Source organism: Hermetia illucens, chromosome 1 (genome assembly GCF_905115235.1).
Source record: "Hermetia illucens chromosome 1, iHerIll2.2.curated.20191125, whole genome shotgun sequence".
NCBI lineage: Eukaryota > Metazoa > Arthropoda > Insecta > Diptera > Stratiomyidae > Hermetia > Hermetia illucens.
The window spans coordinates 10,039,022-10,066,867 of NC_051849.1; the positions used below are offsets into that span (position 1 = coordinate 10,039,022).

At 42.4% G+C, this 27,846-nt stretch overlaps 1 protein-coding gene across 1 annotated transcript; it reads right to left on the minus strand.

The window, feature by feature from the left end:
- Window positions 1–222: 222 nt before the first annotated feature.
- Window positions 223–27,787, minus strand: LOC119660598 (angiotensin-converting enzyme-like). The gene is made up of 7 exons (XM_038069278.1): window positions 27,543–27,787; window positions 18,408–18,898; window positions 18,215–18,348; window positions 10,587–11,046; window positions 1,156–1,280; window positions 629–1,100; window positions 223–529 (listed from the first exon to the last, which is right to left on the minus strand). The coding sequence occupies exons 1-7, from the start codon at window positions 27,624–27,626 to the stop codon at window positions 244–246; spliced, it is 2,052 nt and encodes a 683-aa protein (XP_037925206.1). The 5' UTR covers window positions 27,627–27,787; the 3' UTR covers window positions 223–243.
- Between the last annotated feature and the right edge of the window lie 59 nt (window positions 27,788–27,846).

Genomic DNA, 27,846 nt, shown 5'->3' on the forward strand with positions numbered 1-27,846 from the left:
CTTGTGTATCTGAACTTATTGAACCCTTAAAAACTTAGTGATCATTTTTCTGAGAGGGTATAACAGACGTCATAGGCCCTAGTTATAGTCCCAAGGAATGGATCCAATCCGCATACTGTAACCCACAATATAACATTGGGGGTGTGTCACCTAGGTTAGGTTCATTGGACATTTTCTTGTCTTTACAAAAATATTCAGTAAATTTCAAAAAAGTTGTTTATATTTATTAACAGCAAACCCCACTTATCTACAAAACAATACAATATAAATAGTAAAACTAAAAACGATAATGTTTGATATCTCTGTCCCCATTTTGGCAGAGCTATGTAGGGGTTGGTATAGTGCGACATCTTCCATGTTCGAGTTCCAACCAGTAATTGGTTCATCCCGGTTTTGTATTTCCAGCCAAGCTTCTAGGGGTCTAAAATACTCCAGTAGTGGAGCGACAGATAGTTTGGATGTCTTTCCGCGTGTGAGAATTTTCATGATTTGTCCTGAAGTCACGGACGATCCTTTTTGCATAACATCCCTATAAAGTAGGGTGGACAAAAATTAAAATCAAAAATAGCATTGCCAATAATTGCAATTTATGTAGGGAGCAGTTGTAGGAGCTCTTCTTGCTACTCACATCAACAGCCGCCCTGCTTCCCGTGACCTATAAAAATCACAAGTATGCAGAGGTCCTAAATGGTTCGCAACACTGCATAGTTCAGCGAAGATTTGAAATTGAAGGATGGTCGATACAAAGTATTTTATATAGTCCTGATCAGATATGACATGATACTTGGCACCGGCATCAAATTGTTCATTTGTGCGAGCGGTAGGCGGAGTAATTCCCATATAACGAAGGTTCAGTTCCCACCACCTGGAGTTCATGTTAACTGGTCCTTTTTCAAAAACATCCCAACGCCATTTCTCCAGTGTTAGGCTGAACGCCATCAGAGGAAGTTGACCAAGGGCCATCGAAAGTAAGTACTCAATGTTGACTATTGAGTTGCCACTTGCAGTTTCAATGGCGGCTGAGAGAAGTCCGATCTTTTGGAGGTGGACCGGGCCTGATACGCAAAGTCCAATTGCTTGAGAAATAGCTTCATGGAATGCTGAAAAGAAATAAGTGCATTATCGCTTGCGTTATTTGATCATATTCTTACTTACCAGGATTAGGCCCATCACGAAACATATAAGGTTGTCCAGTGTACTGCATGAAATATTGAATACGAGCCACTTCCTGATGTGCATTCACATAGTCCTCAATGGTGATTTCTGTGCACTGTTTGATCCTGAAACGTTATTTGTGGAAATAGAAGCTGAAAATCTGAATTTTTTTTTTGAGGATTGAGGGATCCTAAGTCCGCAACCATTTGATTTCGGACCGAACCAAATGGGGAGCAACTTACTCCCTTTTTGGTGCACGAATCCAAACGAGGAGTCTTAGCATCCAAGCTTCAAAGAGTTAAAAGCGAAGATGGCTTTACGGTTTCGTACTAGGGAAGAGGCAACTCGTCAGACGCTGCCTCACCTCTTTTTTTTGAAGCTTGGGTGTTAAGCCCAAACGAGGGGTCCGCGGACCAAAAAAAGAGAGTAAGTTGCTCCCCATAGATGCGGACTTAGGATCCATCAATCCTTCGTTCGTTATGCAACTGGGTTTCAAACCCGTGGCAACACGATCGAAAGACTCACGCTTAACCAACAGGACCATTGCATCATATTTTTGAAAAATTATCAGTCGTTATTGAAACTTATTCAACTAGAAGGCGTTCTTTTGTATATTTCACAGGGTCTCCTTGTGGAAAATTTGAAAAACTGCCGCTGACCAAAGCGTCGATTAGAATATTTTTAGTTCATATCGCAATCATCTGAGTTTGCACTTACCCAGAATTTATCTCCCTCGACGTTAATCTACCTTCTCATAGTGAAATAGCTCAGTAACCAAGAACCCCTTGGAAGCCAGAGATAACACCTGAAGTTTAGCGGTAATCAAAACCCAAAGCCAAAGTGTACTACCGTGCCGAGGGCACAGGAGTTAAGATGTGACTGCGAACGGTGAACTCTGAGTACCAAGCGATCCCCAGTTTCAAGTGGCCTTCTCTCGGCAAAAAGGGGCCGAGGTCGATTTGCTTTCCCTAGTGAAACTTGTAATGACAAATAGAAATTGCGATGGTCACAAGACGATCCTGAGTCGCCAGAGATGACCAAGAGGGGAAAGCTATCCCAAAAACCTAAAAAGTTGGCGAAATTGACCGTGAAGGCCCGCCCGCAAACTTTGAAGCTTCATCGTACTTGCATGGAATTTGGGGGAAGGGGTCCTTTGAGCGCTTCGATCCCTCATATGTCATTTTTACAATAAATACCCCAATCCCTCTCTGGTGATCACATTTTCTTTTCCCAATAAGTGTCCTTAATTACTACTGCAATTAACGAGTGGAAAATATTCAGTAATCCAATGAGAGAAACAAAAAAAATAATAAACCTTGAATCCTCCTAAACTTGTTAATGATCCGTCTTGGGGATCACTCTCGGAGGATGCTTCAATGTTTCTTTAACTTTCTAGTTTATGCGCTTCTTTAAAGAATTCCTTAAAAATGTGAATTCAGCACGATACACGTCAGAAAACCAAATTTTCAGTGACCGTCAGGAAAAAGTGAATAGTTCCAGGTTTTGGCGGACGTGAAACAGTCTAACTAGCAACATGGTTGCACGGGGTTAGCGGGACTAACCTCTTGGTCGCAAATCCTTCCATGCCGGTGATTTATTCCCCGATCAATGCGCAGGTAGCACTACTTGTGGCTGTCCTGTCTTGGTCCCGGACGGAGCCGAGGGCGGATTGTCCTGGCCTGAAAGAGCACATCAAACAAGCAGGCGAAGGCACAACCTTTTCCAGCTGCACACTCTCGAGTATAGAAAAACTAAGCGATTTTTTTATTTTTAATTTCTGCTAAATTCCATCCATTCCAGGGCTCTTTCCATTACCAGAAAAATGACAAAAAAAAAGAAGTCAATACTGGCACGCAATCCTTTTCAATGGCCTCCCTCGGATCACACCTGATGTTCTCTAATCACCGGGGTTTTATAATTCACAATTTCCTTTACTCCATCTGGAGACAACTTCACTGTCCGATAATCTTCTACAAATTCAAGAACAATATTCCCCACTTTACATGGATTTACTTACATACAATTATCAATTTCCCAAAAGATGCACACCCTTTCTTTGAAGAAACCATTTCACTCAGCGAGACTCACTGATAGAATTATGACCCAGTCCAGTTCATCAGCTGTTCTTCCAGTCAGCTGGTCCCCGGTTCCGCTAGTCTTTGCAAGAAAAATGCATTTTCACTGGCCCCAACCAAACCATCCGTTAGGTCTGCGCTCCGAAATATATGAACTGGTCAAGTCTAAATACAAAGTTGATGTTCCTTTTTGACCGGTCGTGGAACATTCAACATTGTTATTATATATAAATTGAAAATTTGTATTGGCAATTTGTATATAAGTATATAAACGAGCTTTAGAATTTTTAGGGAGGGGTGGTAGGTTTTTAAAAATTAAATAATGAAATAATTGATTTTTAAAATTTCAGTGCAAATTTATGTTGGAAAGGAAAAGAGAAAATTGGGAGAAGTATATCGCGAAAGGTAAGGGGATTGTTGCATATTAGCGGATGCATTCCTTTTTGCTTGTCTCCGAAAAGGCGAAGGAAGGACTGCACATGTCGCACAGACGCGGACACTAAAAGCTATGGCGGCCAATTATGAAAAGCCACAAAGCAAAAAACCTATAAAAAACAAAAACTAAAACCAAATGTCAATCGTGACGATCCAATCCTGAGTGGGGGAGAATACAGTAGCTTTGTACTGATGAAGGGAGTAAGTTGCTCCCGAAATATATATACATAATAAAATAAAATTGTAGTTTGGAGTTAGCTACTGGTCTATCAATTTGAGAATACCTAAGTTCATCGATTGAGAACATGAGTCCAGACTCAAATTTTCCACTTATTCAAGTTGAAACTAATCCAATTGGGACCCAGTCCTTAACGGACGAGCCCAAGTAGGCCCCTTCTGTCAGCACTCCTGACTCGGGTCTCCTATCGACATCATCTGCTGGCGCTAAAGTCTTGTCCACGGGTAAGCATTTGCCCTCGGACAGTAAACAGCTTTCGGGCAAATCGCCCTCAGGCAAATCGTTTCGGGCAAACCGGTTCCTGGCACCTGGTAAACCACCTTCGGGCAAACTGCCTCCGGGAAAATCACAACTCATGGGTTGTGCCAAGCTTGAAATTAGGAAAGAAGTATCTAGGGAACCTGCGGCTAAGGGTAAACCAAAGCGGCAGCGGCTCTCGAACAATCCCAACTCTTCAATACAAAAGGCAGCAAAGAGAGTTCGATCGGCAACGGCTAAGTCCTCATTTGCAGTCAATATTATCGAAGCCGATGGATAGGTCTTGTATGATAACACCAATCCATCCTATTACGACACTGAGCAATGCGAACATTTTCGCAAGCCATTAAGCTTCGTTTTGAGTCGGTAGGTGTATATTGTAAAATGTTACGGCTAAACTTTCCCGAGGAAAACACGAACGAGTGGCTTAGGCAGCATTGCTCCTCTTTCAATGACGTGACGCAGGGTGCGCAACTAATCCTGAAAAGGGTCTCTGAGGTACCGTCGATCGAAAAGTGCTTCCACTGGCTTTCAGAAGAGGAGCGTAATGGTGCTGAGGTTTCGGAACAACTTGGTCTCCAGAACAACTTCAAAACTTCCACTTGGTTGCTGCTAAGCAGTAAAGCAGGAGAAAGAGCCAATATGCTAGGAACTTTCCTTTCTACTGGCGTTCCTGAACTGGATATTAAGAAGGTTGGGGAATAAACGAACTGCCGGCCCTACTATTCGCCTGGGATCGTCACGTTACAAGTGTCGACTCCTTAAAACCATTGAAGGGGACGTTCAGCCCACTGCATCTTCATTTGAACCGTAGAGGAGGTGCCATATTTTTCAAATATATTTGGCAAACTTGGTTAACGGACTATGTAATAACGACACCACAACGAGATGAACAAACTAACCATAAAAAGTTAACAAGGAGATAAGGAGATTCTATGGTGCTCTGCATATTTCCCCTATGACGTAGAAGAAGTTCCCACTGGATCATTCATCAGAACTATCCAATATGGTAAAAGTAGAAGGAAGAGGTAATAGCAGGATGTAGTCTCAACTCCCATCACATACGCTGGATAAGTTCCAACATCAACCCAAGACGATCGAGGCTATTAGGGTATCTGGTAGAAACCGTTTTGCAGCTCCTCAATGTGGGTAATGAACTCACTTTCTTCAACGTGTTCAACGTGGTCACGCGGAAGCGCATCGATATCACGGTACCATCCCCTGACATAGCGGCTTTTGTCGGAGAGTGGAGAGAATCAAACGGTATCACATTTTCGGATCACAGGCGCATTGATTTCATAAAGGGCATGAATCTACCTCCGACCACCCCATTCCGGAATCTGCGGAAGACAGATTGCGCGACGTATCCTTGGAAGGTACATCAACTTCATTGCTGGAATTGAGAAAACAACCCAGATTATCACAACTAGCATGAGAGGAACTTTCGAAGAGAGCTGTCAACTCAAGATGGCGAAGAAGGGTTAAACACCATGGTAGAACTTGGATTTGGTAAAAGAGAGAGAACTTCAGGAGTGTTCTTCATTCGTGGTCTGAAGTCTGATTCAGCCTCTGCCTGGAATCAATACAAGCAGACTCAGAACACTCTAGAGAAGAGCATAGCGTCGGCTAAACGATCATCACATCATGGAAACGCTTTTGCGAAGAGACTAACCCTCTCTTAAAGCTGAAGCGGATCCTTGTTAAAGAGCGTAGCCAACAGCTAAGAAATCTACGTTTATAGAGCGGGAGGTACACAGAAAGCGATGAAAAAACGGCAAACCATTTGCTTAAACTGCACTCCCTAGGCAGCATCCAAAATCTCATCTCAAGAGATTCCGACCAATGAGTCTAACATCCATTCTTCTAAAAGTACTGGGAAGACTAGTAGATCGATTTATAAGTGTTACACTAATTCCTAAGTGCCAACTTCACTATAGACAACACGCCTACCAGAAAGACAAATCCACGAAGACAGCACCCCAGAAGTAGGGTAGGTGAATGCATTTATGCACACAGTGTTGGACTCCCGATTCGGTACGTCGTCGGACTATCAACTAAACACCTCCCCATCGTCAGAGAGCTGGCCTGGAACCGTTTGTCACATTACTTCGGGCCAGCCCCCGAACTCTCCCGCCTTGCGGAGCCTTCAAATCAGGGAATTCCTTTCACCAACGGGAGGGGAGAGGAGGAAGGGAACTGTCAGTTCAAGGAGTCCCCTGCCATCCGGCTCCTCCTTCTTAGCAACGAGAAGGGCCCGAACGTAATGGGCAACACGGTTCCACAATGTTGTTTGGAGAGAGATCCCCCGTGTTTAAATAGAGTTGCTGACGAACCCCATCCCACCTTCCATAAGAAAAAAAAAGTGTGATGGGCATCGTCCACAACTCCATTGTAAAACACACAATCCGGAGAACGCGTCTTTCCAATCTTGTGCAGGTAAGACTGAAAACTTCCATGCCCACTTAAAAATTGGGTAAGGAAATAGTCAGTCTCACCATGCTTCCGATTCAGCCACGCACCTAAGTTGCCGATGAGCCGCGCAGTCCATCTGCCTCTAGTTTCATTTCGCCAAGAGAGCTGCCACTCGTCTAGAGTGTGTTGCCGTTCTTCGCGAGCAACCACCTCCCTTGGCTCATCTCCCTTGCGCTTGTATATGGCCTGACGCTCCCTAGTAAGAAGGGCAACGGGGATAACTCCCGAGATCACCATCACGGCCGGTTCAGAGACAGTGCGGTACGCCGACGCCATCCGTAAAGCTCCCCGTCTCTGTACTTGCGCAAGGCGTTTACGATATATCTCCTTGTTAAGAGCGCCAGCCCATACCTCTGCGCCGTAGAGCAGAGCAGACTGCGTTGAGCTCATCAGGAGACGTTGCCTACTAGACGTAGGACCCCCAATGTTTGCCATTAGCCTACTTAACGCCGAAACTCCAGCCGCAGCCTTGTTCCCTGCTGCTTGGATTTGCTCAGAAAAGCTCATCTTTGAGTCAAGAGTCAACCCGAGGTACTTTACCGCTGATTTTGACTCGATTATCGACTCGCCGAACGATATGGGACGCAGGGTCGGAATTCTCTTTTTAGTCAGGATGACTACTTCGGTTTTTTCCAGTGCAAGGTTAAAACCATGAGTAGTCATCCATCCGCTTACCCGTCGCATCAATATGCCGAGTCTGCTTTGCGCCTGTTCGATAGTGCGTCCAACAACAAGCGCTGCAACATCATCTGCGTAGCCGACCAGGCGCGACTCTTCTGGCATGTCGAGTTTAAGCAGACTGTCATAGGTAGCGTTCCAGAGGTCCGGCCCTAGGATGGATCCCTGTGCTACCCCCGACGTGACCTCCATCCACCTTTGACCCTCTAGTGTTTCATAGAGCAGGGAGCGGTTCCTCAGATAGTCCCTCAAAATCCGTAAGAGATAGTTCGGCACGTTGAAGGTATTGTCTAGTGTGCCTAGAATGTCTTTCCATCTTACGGAATTGAAGGCGTTTCTGACGTCAAGCGTTACGAGGAGCACCACCCGTCGAATTCGGCGGCTATGTGTCTCTGCTCGTCGAACGGCGTCCACGACCTGCATGACAGCATCAGTTGTCGATCTCCCTGCCCTAAAACCAAACTGCCGGGGAGATAAATATCCGGCAGCGCGTATCGCTTCAGCGAGTCTACTTCTGATGAGCCTTTCGAGCACTTTCCCAGTAGTATCAAGCATACATAGTGGGCGGTATGAAGACGGCAGTTCGGGATCGCGTTTCCCTTTAGGGATCAGCGCAAGCCTCGCAACTTTCCAACGAGCAGGGAAAATGCCCTCTTTCAGGCAAGTGTTGAATGCGCCGGGCAGTAGGTCTGGCCGGTGTTGGAATACCAGTTTGTATACCTCTGCTGGAATACCATCGGGTCCTGGCGCCTTCTTGTTTTTCATAGAGAGGACTGCCTGTTCCAACTCTTTTACAGAGAAAAGTGGACAGTCCTCTGCGCTCTCCGCGCCGACGTCACCATCCCATACGGGGTGTGCAGGGAAGAGTGGCCTCACAATGCGGTCCATCTGCTCGGCCTTAAGTGAACAGGGTTGCCGCAGAGCCCCGATTTTTCGGGTTACAAGTTTGTAACCGAGTCCCCACGGATCCCCATTCACCTCGTCGATCAGATCTTGCCAACAGCGAGCTTTGCTCTTGTTTATTGCGCTGCGGAGTCTCCTTTTGGCTGATTTGTACTCCATCATTATTGTACATGCCTCCTCCCGGTTGCCTAGACGTTGTGTTAAGCGGCGGAGCCTATGACACTCCTTCCGGAGCTCTGCCATTTCCACTGTCCACCAATACATGGAAGGTTTGCCACGCCTCGATGTCTTCCTGGGCATGGAGGCTCCACAGACCGTCATTATCAGGTTCATAACTGAATTTACGACAGTGTCAGCTGCGGCGCCACCGACCCCAGGAGTACCCTTCAGTGTGGCCCCACCTGTTCCCAGAGTTTCGACAAACTTCCCGGTGTTCACTTTCGCGACGTTCCATACACAGAAAGATCGCTGGGGTGGCGCACACCGAGAGTTTGTGTCCACCACTTCGAAAGCAATGTATTGGTGGTCACTTGCCGAAAAGTCTTCCAGAACTCGCCACCCGTCCACCAGCGACACCAGTGATTCCGATGCGAAGGTTAAATCTGGAATGCTTCCTTCGCAGCCCGGGCGCCGGAACGCTGGGGTGGATCCGGTGTTTAGAACTACCAGTCCTGTTCTCGCCGCCATTTCCAGAATTCGTTTCCCTCTGGAATCTGTGTGAGGCATGCCCCATTCAAGTGCCCTAGCATTGAAGTCACCCCCGACCAGGATCCGCCTATCCGTGCTTAAGATAGCGTCCTCCAAAGCCTCAAGCCTCCGACGAAAGTCCGGCATCGTCTCATTCGGCGTAAGATAGACACTAAAAAACGTTATCCCTGAACACCGAATCCAGACAAAGCCGTCCCCTCGGCCTTGGGCAAGAACCCCCAGGAGGGTGTCGTCCCGAACCCAGATGGCAGCGGTACCTGATATGTCTGGGTGCCATGAAACTGGGCCCTTGTTTCGGTACTGCTCACTGATGAGTACTAAATCAGCTTTGGTCTCCGCAGCGAACTGCGCTAGCAACTCGTGAGCGGTTGCACTCCTGTGCATATTGATTTGTAGGATGCGAATCATGTTGACCGTATCCTAGCTCTTTCCAGTTCTGCTCTGAAAACTGGACACCGTCCCGATCCCGCAGTGTGTGCAATGCTCTCATCAGTCACGCCACGGTCCCTGCATAGGACGTAGCTTTCTTTTTCATTGCAGCTGTTCGCTTTATGGCCTGCCTGACCGCATTTACGGCATGTTGCCCTTCTGTCAGGTCCCCGACAGTTTGCAGATGTGTGCCCATAATCCAAACATCCGTAAGATAAGGCAACATGGAACCAATCCGCTGTTTATCAGTTGGAACCTGAGAACCCAGACTGAACTTTGCTAACAGCGGGAAGCAGCTGGCGCCGCATCAAAGGCCCGGTTGCCTAAGCAAAATCATCAAAAGAGAAGAATGATCGATAAACGGCCACGTGTCTTCTGGGAGTACCCAGTAAATTCACCGACGGGTCAGTTAAAGAAGATGGATCAGCCCCTCGGAAAAAAGACGACCATATTCCAGACCAGTCATAAAAATGGCGGGGTCGCAACATTTAAATCTGTTCCGACAGTTGGGCATCGTTATTAGCAATAAACAGGGCACAATATTTCAAGCCAGTTGGGGTGGACTTGCATTCAGTTGCTATTAAAACCGACTAAACGAAATATTCCTGATGTGGATGCCAGGACACGCAAACATCGCTGCTAATGCGGAAGCTGACAGACTGACTCGTTAAGGGTCTGGATCCACAATGGCGGGGCCGAAGTCAGCATTTGGCATCCGGCCATTCACTGTTAAGTCTACATTAAAGGGTGAAGTTACAAGGATTCACGCATCCGAGTGGAGAAACTTGAACTTTTGCTGGTAGGGTAAAACCTTTGTGAAAGAACCCAGGAGCGCTAGAGCGGCGTTTTTGATGTCCTTTAAAAAGTGCAATATGAAAACCCTAGTAGGGCTTTTAACGGGATACTGTTCCTTAAAGTACCATATGGTGAAGTTTAAGGTGGTGATTTCTGCTATATGCAGCTAATGTGAGGAGAAGTAGGTGATAACCCTGCATGGCCTCCTTGGATCTCAGACGAAGACACCTCGGTAAGTTTTCCATCAAAGAAGAATCTGCGCACTCTTTGCCTCTGAGGAATGTTCTCAGATTCGCAAAAGCCGCAGGCGGGATGAAATTGAATAAGCGATTTCCAGGAATAGTACAAAGGGCCTAACAAAAGCCTGAGTGCTTGGAGCTGCGACTCCCCCCACTAAACTAAATGAACTAACTACCCATAATTTAAATTCATATACATACCGAAAATCAACATTATTGCAAAAGTCCCACGAAGACGGAGCTGAACAATCTTTGAAAGTATCTGATGGTCTTTGTAGCAAAGAATTCCTCCAGAACTCGGGTAGCATAGGAGGCAACCCCATTGATGTGAAAAACTCTTCTGCTGCCTGAAATATCCTGAGCGGGGTATACCCTTGTCTGATTAGCTCATCTGAAATATTCGGGATATGGCTGCGTCCTGTATTGACTAGATCCATGATATTCCGCCAGTCCTGCGCCCAAACATTTCCAAGTACATGGGCTGGTATTGGGCCGTCTTTTCGGATTAGTTTATCTCCATAGAATTTAACAAGACCTTTACGGACAAATGTGAAGAGTTGCTTGTAGAGTGGTTGGACTTGGGACCAAAGATCTTGGACGGTGAAGAAAAAGTCAGGGTCATCGTAGAATGATCGCATTTGTGCTCCAGCGTCGGAGAAACCTGTAAAATGTAAGTTTTTTAATCTATATGTAGATATGATTTAGATAATTTAGCGCCAATTCTAACAAGAAGGTGATACTACAGGTGACCTAACAGTCATGGCCAAGGAAGTATTATGTACACTTTCCATATCGTAACAAGAGCGCGAAAACTGCAGCTTTACTAAAGAGGGAGTAAATGGTTCCCAACATGTTATATATGCAGTAATTAAATTCATTGCGTAAAATCCTGGGCCTAGATGGAAATTATCTGAAAAATCCGAGCCTCCAGATATTATTTGTTTGTGATGTGTCACCTTATGTGGTTGTTGCCAGTCCACTTGGCAATCCCTGTGATGTGCCACCTTATGTGATTGTTGCCAGTCCACTCGGCAATACCTTATTCTTCTTTCTTTCTAGATTAGATTATGGTTAGTCGGAGCAGCTAAATGCCAAAACTCCAGACTAACCAGTTATGGGAGCAGCAATTGCCTGAACTCCACAATGACCTAATCAAGCAGTGTAAATTATGGGAGCAGCGAATTGCTTGGACTCCACAGAATGAAACACGTTAAGCTTGAGTTTGATAGTTCCAACGAACTACGTATTTTTAATTTATATTTCCTTTTTTATACAATTTTTACCTATACTTAGTAGGCCGGTACATATCAATTTACAGTATTTTAGGAAAAATATTACATAGTAGGCAATGATAAGTTTACAGTATTTTTAGAGAAAATAATACATAGTAGGCGATGATAAAGTGAATAAGTTTACAGTATTTTACACCTTACCCCTTTTGAAAAAAATGAATTGTCTTTAGGAACGGTAGACAATTCGTTTTTTCTTTATTGTTTATATTATGTATAGTTAGAAGTTTTTTTTTTTCTTTTTTAACAATAATGAGTAATATTTTTAAAGTCTACTTATTGTAATAGTATTGTATTGGTATTGATTAATTAGGTGGTATATTTATATTTATAACAGTATAGGCAATTTCAAAGCAATTTTGTTTATTTTATTTATTTATTTATTCGTCTTAACCTATTTTTGTGAATTTTAGATATTTTATTGTCCTGGTCTTTTATCAGGCAATTTACATTGTCAATTGATATTATGCTATAAGGACCTTCATACAATGGGTCTAGTTTTCGTCTGTTTTCGACGGATAACAAAACTTGATCTCCTATTTTCAATGATAATGGGTTACATTTTGGGTCATTTTGGTTTTTTGTCTTTTTCTTTGCTTTTTCTAGAAGTTGTTTGGCTTTGCTAATGGAATTTTGTAATCTGTATTTTAGTTCATTATTGTACAAATCGTAATTATATATTGGTTCTGGTTTTGTTTTAGAGAGTTCTGAGGGTATATTTACTTTTTTTCCAAACACTAACTCGAATGGTGTGTAACCATGTATGGAATTGGGTGACGTGTTGTAACAGAAAGAGTAGTATTGTACCCAATCATCCCAATCGTCTTTGTTTTCGTTAACGAAACTTCGTAGGTATTCGTTTAGACACTTATGGTTACGTTCTAGAGCTCCTATGGTTTCAGGATGAGCTGGTGTTGCAAATATTTGTTCAATTTTTAGCAATTTACATATCTCTGAGAATACTTGATTTTTGTATTCAGTACCGAGATCTGTTTTTATTTTGTTCATGGGTCCGTAGTTTAATATGAATCCATGGACAATTGCTCTTGCAACAGTGTTCGCTTCTTTGTTTGGAATAGGTATTATTATCACATATTTGCTCAGATCACACTGCATAGTTACAGCGTATTTATTACCTTGGTTGGTTTTGGTAAACGGTCCAACTGTGTCTATGGACATGGTATCGAATACTTTGGTTGGTGTTGTTGTTATCTCTAGTAATTCCCTATTTTGTTTTTGATGTTTATTTTTTGTACATGAACTACAGTTTTTAATATAATTAGCGATTGTTTTTTTCATGTTTTTCCATTTGTATATTTCACGAAGTTTTTTATACATTCTACTCTGTCCAATGTGTCCTGCTGTTGGAGTAGAGTGATTATTATGCAATATTTCTATTATTTTCGATTTGTCCGTTATCGTAATTAGTGGTTTGTATATTTGGATATCCATATTTTTCAAAGTATGATTCGCTAGCGTTTTAAATGCGGTTGTATTTAATATAGTGAATAATTCACTTTCGGCCGATAGTTTCAGAGTCTTGATCTGAAACCTATTGTTTAGATATTTTTCCAACTTTGTGAGTTCCTGCACTAATGCGGGTTCAATTGATTGGTTATTATTTAGATTTATATACCGCTTTATTTGGACTTTATTTTTATGTATTATGTTTATCTCTATATCAGTATTTTTATTTTTATATTGCGCAATATTAAATTTCAATTCCGGTAAATGCATTACTTCATTAGGTGATAGAACCTCGAAAACGTGCAGTTGATCAGGCTGCATGTTTTTGTTAGTAATGTGGTTTTCTGAAGTATTGTGAATGAGTTTTGATTGATTTGTGTTTTTGGTCATTGCTCTTGTTTGTATTTGCAAGATATTTTTCAGGTTTGTCAGGTCTGTTATATCTAGTTCTATTCTAGATAATGTATCTGGGCCAATGTTCTCTTTACCTTTAATGTACTGTATGTCAAATTGATATTCTTCTAGATCAAGCCTCATCCGTGTTAGTTTCGATGATGGGTTTTTCATCCCAAATAAGTAAATAAGTGGCCTATGATCTGTTCTTACTATAAAATGTCTTCCATAAACATATGGTTTGAAATACATTATTGCCCAATGAATTGCTGTTAGTTCTTTTTCTATGGTAGATTTATTTTTTTCACCTTTAGTGAATGTTTTGCTAGCGAAAGCTATTGGCAATTCAGTTCCATCTATTGTCTGTGATAGTATTGCTCCACATGCATTTTCGGATGCATCTGTGGATATTGTAAACTGTTGTTTAAAATCAGGGTACTGAAGTATGGGTGGGGACATTAATATTGTTTTAAGGATGTCGAATGCAGTGCTACACAGTGGTGTCCATTCGAATTTCACATTTTTACGCAACAATTGATTTAAAGGTAGGGCAATTTCAGCGAAATTTGGGACAAAACGTCTGTAATAATTACAGAATGCGACGAATCGTCTTACTTCGTCTGGGTTTTTTGGTACTGGAAATTGTTTAATGACTTCGAATTTTGAAGGATCAGGTTGTATTCCTTCGGCAGAGATCTGATGTCCAAGATATGTTACTTCTGATTGAAAGAATTTACACTTATCAGGGTTTAACTTTAAATTTTTGGCTCGTAAGCACTGAAATACTGACGTTAGATTTTTTAAGTGATGGTTTTTCGAACATCCAGTGACTATTATGTCGTCAATGTATAAGAAAGCTGTGTCGGGTGATAAACCTGATAATGCTATGGTCATCATTCTCTGAAAGCTATTGGGACTAATATTTAGTCCGAAGGGTAGGCGGGTAAATTGGTAATGTCCCTGGTTTGTAGAAAAAGCTGTGTATTTTCGCGATGATTGTTTTAGAGGTATTTGATGAAATCCAGATAGTAAATCTAAAGTGGAAAAATATTTGGCTCGACCCATTTGGTCAAGAATTTCATCTATTCTGGGAAGTGGGAATTTATCTGCTACCACTTTTTTGTTAAGATTACGAAAATCAACTACCAAACGCCATTTCTTATCTCCTGTTGATGACTTTTTAGGGACTAGTAGTATAGGTGAGTTGAAATGCGATGTTGAGTGCTCAATGATATCGTCGTCCAACATTTGTTTGACTTGACGATTTATTTCTGTTTTGTGGGCTTCAGGTATACGGTAATTTTTTGTGTATACCGCTGAGTTATCACTCAACTGGATATGTTGGCTATAAAAGTTGTTGGTGGTTAATGGCTCATTTTCCATATTAAAAATATCCGCGAATTCTCGGCATAGTGTTTTAAGGTCTTTTATTGCATATTCTGGTACGTGTTCTACGTTCAATGTATTTAACAATTTTTGCATTCTTTGTGTGTTATGCAATTTATCGGTATTGTTGTATACAGAATAATCCGAAAGGTGTTCCCATTGAGGGTTGAGGTTTTTGATTTTTACCGTACTTGAAGTGGTGTTTAGGATTTTAACTAGTGGGTTTTGAGGAGAAATAATTGATCCTGCTAAGAATATTCCGGGTTGTATTTCTTGTCCGGGTATAACTATGTCGTTTAAGAATTGATTGTTTAGTTTGCGTATTACTTCGCATCTGGGCGGGATTAAGATTGTGTTCCGTGTAGGACCATCTAGAATTGGAATTTCATGAAGAATATTATTGATATTAATTGTCAATATCCAGGTGTCATAGTCGATTATTGCCCTATGTTTAGTAAGGAAGTCTAAACCTAGAATTGCATCTGCGTCTAGTGGAAAGTCATTAGCAACTATTTGGAATGTGTGCTCAATTGAAAGAGTACTATCAAATTTTATATGGGTTTTTGTTGCACCAATTGATTCTTTTTGTACCCCAGTAATGCCCTGTATTGTGCATGTGTTATTTGGATAGTATATTTGATTATTGTCAATTTTTCCCCGTTTAAATATAGAAATGTCAGCTCCTGTGTCTATTATAAAGGTACATGTTGTGTTGCACATGTCAACGAAAGCTCGTACAAAGCTTGTGAGCGATGGATTTATAGTATGGAATGTGACCTTTCTTATTGATTTCCCCCCAACCGATTTTGGTTGGTTTCTAGCACCGACTGAGGGGGTTGGGATTCCCCCGAACTCAAATGGTTTATATTTTGTCGGTTGTTACTGTTGTTCCAGAAGGGTCTTCGGTAATTGTTGTTATTATTTCTGAACCTGTTATTTTGGTTGCGGTTATAATTTTGGTTTCTATTTGGAGTATTGTTTCTGTTAAAATTTTCATATGAATTTCTATTTGCGGTATTATTAAAACTTTGATTATTACGTCGGTTTTGGTTATTGAAGTTATTATTGTGATTGTTACCTCTTCTGTTTGTTTTGTAATGATAGACATTTTTGGGAATTGGTTTATCGACTGCAATTGCCTTTGCAATTGTGTCGGATAGATTTGTAAGATTACCGGCACGCAAAATTAATGAGGTTTCGCTGTTCGAAACATTTTCCGCTATTGTTTGCATTGCAAATTTTTCGGCTAATTTCTCTGCAGTTTCGCCCTCTGCGACTTTTTCTGATATAAAGGCTCTTGTCAATTGCCTTGACAAGTCCTCTATTTTATTTGTAAAATCAGTTAATTTGGTATTTCCCTGTTTACAACTTTTAAGTTGTGCCAGAACGGCATCAGACGATATTTTTATAGAGAATTTTACTCTCAGTTTATCGATTAGTTTAGTTATTGTGTTTAATTCCTCGGATACCGTGTATTTGGCTTTGCCGGTTATCCGGGTTTTCACAAATTTAAGTAGAATACCTTTGTGTTCTACTGGTGTGAGTTCGTTCAATAGTGAAACTGACTCAATGAAGGATTCTGTTTCCTCTGGGTTTCCGTCAAAGTATTTGACTAAAGCTGTGGCTGTTTTAATGTCGAAAGCCATGTTCCCTAATTGTTGTTTGTCTAATATTGAAAGTATTTCAGCAGATAGTTGCTGTATTTCCTTGCAAACTCCCTTAATTAGAGTTGCTGTTTTAACGTCTGTTCGTATATTTTGTTCAGTCGATTTTGCGTCTATTAGTGTTTGTTCAATTAATTCGCGTTTTTCACGTATAGTTTTTTCACTGTAAGGACGATTTACACTTTTCCGTAGATTTATTAGTGTAATTTGAAGTTTCTCTTTTAGAGATTCTAATTTGTCCATTTAGAAAAAGCAAAGAATAACATTTTCAGACATCTACTTTTATATTGTTATATTGTCGTGCTTTCAATCATGTGATATAAATACTAACATTATTTAGAACAAACAAAAAAATCATTTATTATTTATTACTATTACATTTATTAAACTATCATAATTCTAATTTGGAACAAACATTTTTTTTTTTTTATATTATTTTACTGATTAACTTTATTATTTTTTTTTTTTGCATTTTTTTTAAATAATTTATTTCTTTTTTAACTTTGGTTATTAAATATTTATACTTGTTGGTCTCTTCTGGTGTAGCTGCGATTTCCTCTAACCGTTTATATTTTATGAACTGCCGCTGGAGTTCTCTTCTTCGTCCTCCTTTAGCGCTGACAGATTCGTTATTGGATAGTCGTTTCGTACGTTTCTTATATTCTTCTATCGTAAGGCGTCGAGGTCCCGCAAGTTTATCATCAACCGTAGTTGTCGATGTTGATTCTGACGGCTTCCAGCGTGGTGGTTGCTCTCCAATTTTATATAGTGTTATGCCTCCATTGTTTTGCTCTGGTTTTTTGAGCAATTGCCAGATTTTCCGGTAAAGCTGGTCGAACTTTTCCCCAATGTCGTTCATTTACACGACCTTGATTTCCAAATTTTCACGATAATAAGTAGAAACGCTAGTAAGCAGAAGTCTTTAGACTGTTACTTATGTATGAAGTCTTTAGACTGTCACGGTCGCCATGTGATGTGTCACCTTATGTGGTTGTTGCCAGTCCACTTGGCAATCCCTGTGATGTGCCACCTTATGTGATTGTTGCCAGTCCACTCGGCAATACCTTATTCTTCTTTCTTTCTAGATTAGATTATGGTTAGTCGGAGCAGCTAAATGCCAAAACTCCAGACTAACCAGTTATGGGAGCAGCAATTGCCTGAACTCCACAATGACCTAATCAAGCAGTGTAAATTATGGGAGCAGCGAATTGCTTGGACTCCACAGAATGAAACACGTTAAGCTTGAGTTTGATAGTTCCAACGAACTACGTATTTTTAATTTATATTTCCTTTTTTATACAATTTTTACCTATACTTAGTAGGCCGGTACATATCAATTTACAGTATTTTAGGAAAAATATTACATAGTAGGCAATGATAAGTTTACAGTATTTTTAGAGAAAATAATACATAGTAGGCGATGATAAAGTGAATAAGTTTACAGTATTTTACAGTTCATTTCATTACTCCAGTCCCCCGAGAAAACTCGGTGATTCCCCGTTCTTTGGATAGGCCTGGCGATAACTTAATGAAGCAAAAACAAGACACTTCTTCTGTTGATTTACGTTGAAGTAATATTAGTAAATTTTGAGAATTCCTAATCAAAAAACCAAATAGCGGAAAGGCTCACCGTGAAAACGAGCTGCTTGGTTGGCAATATCTAAATACCGCATAAAAGTATTTTTAATAGGCGGTCCTGTGGATTCCCTCCAAATATTCCAGAAATACCGTAGTTCCTGTTCTGATCGACTCCTTTGCATTATTCTAGAAATTTCAATATAAAATAATTGGATATATCGAAAAAATTAAATATTCATTACTACCGTATGATATCAGGATCTAATTTCAAATCACAGTAGTCAGCCTTTGGAGCGACATGAGCTCGTCTTTGATCATTGGGTGAATAAGGAGCAGTTTCTGAAAACACTGTAGACTTATCCCCTCTGTATCCACAGACCTTCACATTGTTGTAACTCTCCTTTATTAAATTCAACACGTGATTCAACTCCTGATATTTGGTTTCACTGAGACCGCAATGTCCTTGTTTAAGAATTCGGTCGAATTGGCGCCGAATCGTTGTGTCGGTGGGAATCGAGGAATTGGCAGAGTAAGCTCGTCGCCAACTGATACAAGCGAATTTCGTTGCTACCGATTGTTGCTCCTTTAGTCTTCGTTTGTTATAATCGGTTGAGTTCACGGAATAACGCCACTCTGCATTCGATACCCGATTGCACATTTCTGTAGCTTCACGATCGAATTCACGTAGAAAAAGGACCGCTTCGGTTTTTACTCCGAGTGGGGTAGACGCAGTTGACTGAAAATAAAGTGAAATTAGTTTATTTTTTTAGGAAAAACTGGATCGGAAAATAGATGATTGTCTATCAGCTACCATGGATTTTATATCACTACGGAGATTTAATCTAGTGCAGCAGCAGTATGTGGGATTCTCACCCACTAAAAGCACCCCCCCCTTCGGGGCCCATATCACTGGGGAACCACCGTGAAGTATTACTCCGCGAGGAAGACTCTGGTTTACACCAGCGCAACTAAGTCACGCGTCCGTTGCGCTTTTCGGGCTCGTTCCAGTTCTTGCAGCTTTACCTGTATTGCAGTTACTGTTGTGTTTATCGCACTCCAATTTGCTGCGGACCTCAGCATCTCCTTGTCGGGTGTCATCCCTCGTCGCGAATCTCGAATATAACTTGCTCCGGGTCTTCGGGTGTAGCGGTCCACTTGGAACAGTCTGGGGACTCATTCAATCCAAAGCCTAGTGGTCACTTCGGCTGGATTCACCCTCCTTCTCTGGTAGAGACAGTGTGCCTCATTGGCTAGAAGATCCAAGGGAATCATCTCCGTCATGATGCACATTGCCTCACCAAATACTGTCCTATATGCACCGCACATCCTCAACGCGATTGGAGGGTATGCGGAACCTGCCCTTCGTGGTTCACTGTTTTATCCAGTACGGTAGCAGTCCCGTATGATGGAGCCATCCGTCGTAAATTTATGTTCCACAGCAGGGCTCCAATACGGAGACTTGGGGAACACCTGCTGTTACAACATATTCGGCACGTCGTCCGTCTCATACCAAAGAAGTCTCTCCGAAAGGTAACCCTCGGTTATCCGAGCTAAGTAACCAGAGACGCCCAGTTTAGCCAGGGTGCTCTTAATCCAACCCCAGTTGGCCAAGTTGAGGGCATTCCTGACATCCAGCGCTACCACCACGCAGCACTTACCAGCGAGCGTGGACCGCGCTCTGCGAAACACGTCCTGCCGCTTCGATAGACCACCCGCTAGCTCGCCGAACGAAAGCAGCCTGTTGTACCCTCCTCTCCAAGATCTTCCCCATAGTGTCTAAAAGATAGATATGGTGATACGAACAGGGTGTTGCCATCTTCAGGGCTTTGCTTTCCTTGCTCGCAGACACGATGCCCTCAACAGCGCGATTTGTTGGTTCCACCAGCAGTTTGGTTTCCTACTGTGGTGAAACTTCCGTCGCGGCATGGTTATAGTCGCATGTCTCAGTTACCCGTTGACATAACTGACTTGCTTTTTCCAGCGCCGTACCATTCGGGTCGTAACCTCCTTCTAAAGCCGCCAGGAATGTCTCTTCTTCGAAAACTCCAATGGATCACCCAGCTTCCCTGTTTTTTCGGCTTCTGTTGCTCACTCAACTATTGCCTCCCCCGATCCTGATGTCGATGTGGTTGTCACTGTGAGTGTATTGTTCACTCACCCGTCAGACCATCCCTCCCGCCAACGAAGCACTGAGGTAAGTCAAATCGACGATCCAGCATCCCTAGTACGATGTCCACGTCCGCGAAGATTTCAAGCAAGATTTGGCCCGTGGGGTTCGTTACTCGACTTCCCCAGTTTAAGGTCTACACGTTGAAATCGCCGGCAATGATTTTGGAGCTGTGGTCCCTAGTGTCGAACAGTGAGCTGCCTACCATCTCCTCATATTCCGCTAATGTTGCACTTCGGGGAGCATAACCCCTGTGAATATGGACTCCGTTGGCTTTGCCCTTGCAAAGCCGGCCCTTGGGAATACCATTGTTTCTTGAACGGCTTGCCGTCCAAATGCCCATATCGCTGCGTTTCCCGTAAGGTAATTTCGGTAAGGTTCACATATTAGGTCCACATTTGACTCTCGCATGGTTTGCAAGAGCAAATCTTGAGCTGCCTTGCAATGGTTGAGGTTGATTTGCATCAATCTTATTTAGACCTATGCAGCTTCCTCCTATATGCCGGGCACTTGCCACCACCTGCAACGTACCGGTCGTCCACTTTTTCCCTCTGCATAACATGCATCGTGTATCTCCCGTGCAGTCTTTAATAAGGTGGCCCTCTTCTCCACATTTCGTGCTCACCAGTATATGCTACGACAATGTAACCGAAATCTAAGCATGTGAAGCAACGCTTGAGGGATATTTGCTCCCTAAGTCGGCACACGACCCAACCTATTCTTACTTTGCCGCAGTAATCAGTTTAATCCCTGAATCCGCCGGCAAGCTAATACCTGTACCTGCATAGGCCTTCTTCATCCTTTTGATAGCACTTTCTTCTAGATCGATAAGGGGAAATTGTTCCCTTAGCGCAGCACAGATATCCTCTCGTGATGTGAGCTCGTCTAGGTCTCTTTGCACTCGATTACCATCTGTTGCTTTTGAACTTTCACGTCTGCTTGCTCGCCTAGCACCTTCTCTACCTGACCGCGAAAACTATCCACTATCTTCCCGCTAGATTTTTTTGGCTCCAGCATCAGATCCCGCTTTTGCGTACGCCTGATATGATATTGGCGTAGGACATATCTCCTTTCTTGGAAATAATGATTATTTTCGGACGAATCTTCTTTTTCACCTTCTGCCGCTCACCTTTGCCAATTGTTCGGGTTTACGGGCTGTAGGCTCTTCCCTTTTTTTTAAAGTTGGGGCCGTAATCGAAGAACTATCCGAAACTTTCTCCGACACAACTTTCTTCGCGAAGTGGCTTTTTCTTCTTTGCCACTTGTTAGACACCAACTATTCCAGCACTTGTTGGAGACCACTTATTCCATCCCTACTTTGTTTGCCCGCGTTCACACCTACCTTATGTTGAGAAGGCGTTACCTGCGTCTCCCGCGTGATTTTGCCGCACGACGCTTGGACGTTTTTCTCCTCCACCACCTTAATATTGGGCAACTTAATACCACGTATTAGAGCCTTGATATTCCTCCTCTCAATGAACTCACAGAGTTAATTTATGCGTGTCTCCACTTAGAGTTTGCCTTCCACGATTGTTTTTTACAGTATCGGTAATTATGTCAGTCCAGGGACTTTCCAAATTCGGTTCCGAGTCCCGCGATGAACCTCGACTGTCTATGGGTAATGTTGCCCTCAGTGGTGACCTCCCAAGTTTTGAGCTTTTGTGGAAAGGGTCCAATGTAAATCTGATTTCCACTCTACTAAGATCTCTTGTAGCATTAAATACCAAAGTAGCCAAAACTTGACTACTGAGGCACTGCCGTCGCTGGATATCAACGACCGGGAATACGTTTGCCCACTCCCAAAAACCGCTGGCGCTGGGTTTCCGATTTATCAAATGCCTGATCTGGGTGCAATCGCGAGACATTTAAATCTCCATCTAGCGTATCAAGCCACCGTTGTTTCGACCGGCCTTTTGGTCGAATACCATCGACTTCGATGTTCAGACGAATCTTGGCAACCATCGAAAATGGACCATACCATCGAAAACGCCTTCTCGCGGCTTTTCCACGATCGGTGCAATCCCATATCGATCGCAGATATCCTCGTTTCGAATGTGATCAAAACGTATCACGCCTCTAGTCCAACGCAACATTTTCGTCTCCATTACCTTTGAAGTGAAATTCGTCGTAAGTTCAGCCCTAAACCAGGGCGAAGTGAATTTCTTGCTGATGATGCTGGGAGTCCTGAGTCCGCACCCACTTGATGACGGACCGGACCACTTGAGAAGCAACTTACTCCCTCTCTTGGGGTCTACGGACTCCTGTTTTTTGGGTTAAACACCCAAGTTTTCTTAGATAGTTAACTGACGATTTCCTCCAAGGCAAAGGCCTATACCCTTTTTGCGCTGATGTGGGAGAAGCGTCATATAATTGGGGTGTTCTGACCTGAGGCAATATCAAATGGAAAGCTTCATTCTCTTACGGGCCAAATAACTGTGAAAGTGGTGACCAGAAGGTGGAATTGGCGGTAAATAGGTCGTACATTGAGGAAGGGCATCTAAACATTCACAGTAGAATGCGATGAAACCTTTACACAACTAACTCTTTAAACGCAAGAAATTGTGGCGCGGCAGGATTCGCGGCATTCGAAATTTATTTCGAATGTCGCGAATACCAGCGGACAGATGACGTCACCGGCGCTCTACTCAGTTCAGAACTCGCTACAAGAGTGAAAAACGTCAGATAGGAAAAATGATAATTAGAAGAAAAGTAAAAACAGTTGGTTGGCTGTCACGGTGAAAAAAAAGATTTTCGTGCAGAAAGAAAACAGTTACATACAGAAATCAGTATTATTTCTAATATCTCGAAGTTATAATAAGAGTAATTTCTTGAAATTGTGCATTGAACTTTGCAACATATGAAAAATATGTCGAAAAAACCTATTTCGAATAATAGAAGAATAAAAGTTTAAATACAAGCTCCTGAATTTGACTGAAAACTCTTATAGTCCATTAGTACAAAAAGGAGCGATAACTTGTTCGACTGAGAACCTTAGTTTTGTTGGTGTTTATCTTCAGTCCAACTCTGCTGGTTTCCTTCTATTTGAGCTATTTGAGTCATATGGCTGAGTTGTATGACTCGGTGGAAGAACGAGTAAATATCATCAGCATAATCGCAGTATTTGAGGAAAGAGGATATCGTCAATTGAACTCATCTACGTTTATCGGACTTTGTCATGGTAACGGCTCGCGACTCGTTCGCGACTCGCTCGTAGGGTAGTCAGCCAGGCATTGTGACTTCTTTTGAGACATGCCCAACACCTTCACCCATACCATAGATAGATAAAGGTATAATATCTTTGATGGCGGCCACTCACCAATTTTTCCAATGAGTTATTTATAGTTTTTGCCGTTTAAGCAACAAGAAAGTTTTTCCACAACAGAAAAAGGAATGGGGGAGGCTGCGTGTATTTAACTTAGGAGGCTGACGCTCAGTTCAATTTAAGGGGGGTTCTCATACAAGCGAAAAGATGGTGTAAATGCTTTTCGTCCGAACACAACCGTGTTGCGTATCAAACGAAAGGTATCGGTAAGCACTTTTAGTTGCAAAGTAGAGGATTGAGGGTTCAAAAAATACACAAATTAAGGACTCATTCTCGGAAACTATTTAGCCGAAAAAAACCTTAAAAAATTCATGAGGATGGGTCCATGTAAAATTTAGACTTCAAAATACAGTTCATACCGATTTCTGTTCAAATAAAGTTAATACTTTTGTATATTTTCTATATTTTATTTTGAAATGTATATTTTAATGAAAAGCCACTCCTCAGTCGTAAGAAACATAAAGTTCAATATTGGAAAGTTTGAAGGAAACCGTACTATTGTTAAGCAAGTTATTGTAGGTCGGAATTGTCAATTTTCTGTCAAATTAAAATTAAAATTCATATTCACACATAACGTTATGTACAAAATATTTTCAGATGTAAAATAAATAGTAATATAATAATAATCGTTGGCGCAACAATCCATATTGGATCAGGGCCTTGAAGTGTGTAAGAGCACTTCATTCAACACCGTAACGGTACACTACAAAATAGCCTGTAGGAGATAATGTGGTCAGCATTGTGCTCGACCGAGATTATTACCCTAATTTGAGCTGAGTCGACTGGTATCCGACGGCAAATCACGATACAAATTCCACTGAAGCAGTGAGATTTGAACCGCGACCTTCCGTACGATAGCCTTGTGCTCTAACCACTCAGCTATCCGGAACACAAAATAAATAAACCTTTCATAACTGAAGCTTCAACTCCGACATATTTATCGAAGTTTTCAAAATTAATCGCTGTCAAGTTACGAAAGATTACATTGGCAAATATAAGGCCTACAAATAAGTTCTGTCGGTTTTCACAATAGATGGCGTAGCTTGTTTTTTATTCCATTGATCCACATTTCCAAACATTCATCGAAAAGCTACTGTCAATAGGCACAAACGTCATCATCGACGGCCAAAGCGAATATTCATGGTGAGAAAATCATGCTGTGTATATGGGTGTGGTATACTATGAGCTGTTAAAACCGAACCAAACGGTCACGGGCAAACTCTACCGACGTCAAATGATGCGTTTGAGCCGCGAACTCAAGAAAAAACGGCCGCAATACCAGCAAAGGCATGATAAAGTTATTTTGCAACATAATGCTCGTCCACATGTTGCACAGCCCGTTAAAACATATCTAGAAACGTTGAAATGGGAAGTCCTACCCCACCCGCCGTACTCTCCAGACATTGCTCCTTCTGATTACTATTTGTTCCGGTCGATGCAGCATGGCCTGGCTGACCAGCACTTCTCCAATTACGACGAACTCAAAAAATGGCTCAATGAGTGGATTGCGGCCAAGCCGGTCAATTTTTGGCGCAATGGTATCTATGAATTGCCTGAAAGATGGAAGAAAATTGTGGCTAGCGATGGGCAATACTTTGAACAATGAATGTATAACCAATTTTTCACAATAAAGCTTCAAATTTAAAAAAAAAAAACCGACAGAACTTATTTGTAGGCCCTTATACCTGCATTGGATATCGACTATCAAGTCCAAAGAGCAAGCAACTATGAATGGCTTTGAACGAAGAAACCAGTTTGGATTTTGTATTCAGAGAGCAGCCAACTTGCTGGTCTTCAGATCACAGCAAAATCCCAGACCTCCTCCAAATGGCTGTTAAATAAAAGGGATGTTTCTTCAATCATCCATACCTTGCCTTCGAAGTGGTTGATACAAACTCTCGGTGTGCGCCACACCGGCGTTCTTTCCTTATATTTATCGAAATTCTTGGAGCAGGTGGGGCCGCGCTGGAGGGTACTCTTGGGGATGGTGGCGGTGAAGCTGAAGCTGTTGTAAATTCAGCTATGAACCTGACAACGGCGGCCTGCGGAGCTTCCGAGCCCAGGAGGACATCGAGACGTGGCAAGCCTTATATATATTGGTAGACGGCGGAAATTGTTGTGCTGTGCTGCTGGAGACTTATCCCCACGACAGTTCGGCTTTAGAGCAGGGAGATCCACAGTTGATGTGGTCATGCAAGTCGTGAATACCGTTCGCCGAGCGGACGTCAGAAAGGCCTTCAATTCCGTAAGATGGAAAGACATTCTAGGCACACGAGACAGCACTTTCCACGTGCCGAATTATCTCTTACGGATATTGACGGATTAGCTGAGGAATCGCTCCTTGCTCTATGAGATGCTAGAGACTCAGAAGAGTCAGGAGTAGCGCAGGGATCCATCTTAGGGCCGGACCTTTGAAACGCTTCCTATGATAGTCTGCTTAGACTCGACATGCTAGAAGAATTCCGTCTACTCGGTTATGCAAATAATTTCGCGGTGCTTGTTGCTGGACGCACTATCGAACAGGCGCAAAGCAAACTTGGCATATTGATGCGACGGGTAAGCGGAAGGATGACTGCTGGTTGCAGCCCTGCGCTAGAAAAAACCGAAGTAGTCATTCTGACTAAAAGCAGAATTCCAACCCTACGTCCCATATCGATCGGTGAGTCGATAATCGGGTACAACGAACGACTCTTGATGAAAGATGAGTTTTTTCGAGCAAACCAAATCAGCAGCGAACAAGGTTGCAGCTGGAATTTTGGCCTTAAGTCGCCTAATGGTAAATATTGGGGTCCTTTCGTCTAGCAGGCGACATCTCCGGATGAGTTCAAAGCAACCTGTCCTGTTCTATGACGGAGAGGTATGGGCTGACGTTCTTGTCAAGGAGGTATGTCCCACACAAGTAAGAGACAGTTCTTAGCAACCTCCCATCGAAAAATACTCTTACCGCGTTGATATGGCTTTCTTCAGTATATAGGCGTCATGTAATTGGGGTACTCTGACCTGAGCCAATATCAAATGGAAAGCTTCCTTCTCATATGGGCCAAATAACTACGAAAGTGGTGACCAGAAGGTAGAATTGGCGGTAAATAGGTCGTACATTGAGAAAGGGCATCTGAACATTCACAGTAGAAAACGATGAAACCTTTACACAACTAACTCTTTAAACGCAAGAAATAATCTACAAGCCCCTCCTCTATCAGATACTAATTGAACACCAGCAAAGGGACGGGATATGAAAAAAAATCCATTATCGTGAGAAGGAGGTGAACTAAGAGTTCGAATAAACAATAGGCTTATGTTACAGTGCGATGAGTGAGATGGAGCAATAGTTCGGCGGCTTCGACATAGTGCCCCGAGTCTGAGTGGGTATACCAGTATACTAGCTAAGGGTAACAATGAATGCCAGGAAATTCGGCGATGAATCACTCAAACTAGACATCTAAAAGATAATAATGCGCTCTTCGCCAATGCATGTCAAAGGGCCTATGGATATCAGACGTCGAGGTTAGCGCAGATGTTGATAAAGCTGATTGACACAGTTGGACGAACAATTCAAATGAAGCAATCAAGGTCCTGGCAAACTTATACAGTCATGAGTTGTACCAACTATTTGACGATCCACTAGTATCTACTTTGATCAAATTCCATAAGTTGGAATGCGTCCACTATAATAGAGAGAATGCACGAGGGTCGACTCCCGATAAAAACTCTAGTTTGCTTCGGCAAGGACTTTGTCATAGCACACAGGGAACGACTAGTGGTCTTACTTCATGATAAGGTATATCAAATGAGTCTACTATTTGAGTAAACGATGGATCACGAAGTGCTTAGACCGTAAGAGTATTGACACATCCTTTAAGCGGCCCAAAGTATATCCTTGAACTTCTGTACCTCGTTGGGGTATTCCACATATTCGTACTGTCCTGATATGGTCTGGATTCCAGCAATCAGAAAGGTTATTAGAACTTTCCACATTTTTCAATCTAAATTCCAATCACGGTTAATTTGAAATCAGTTAAAGGACGAACACGGAGCTCTACAGGAGAACACTGCACGCCTTCACTACACTAAACCGAAATCTGGTCACAATCCTTCGCATTTGAATTTAAAATTTTCGAGACTTCTTCAACTCAACCGACGGGAACTGACTAACTAAGCCCAAGACAGTGTCTCCCCTTTTTGAAATCGCAAGATG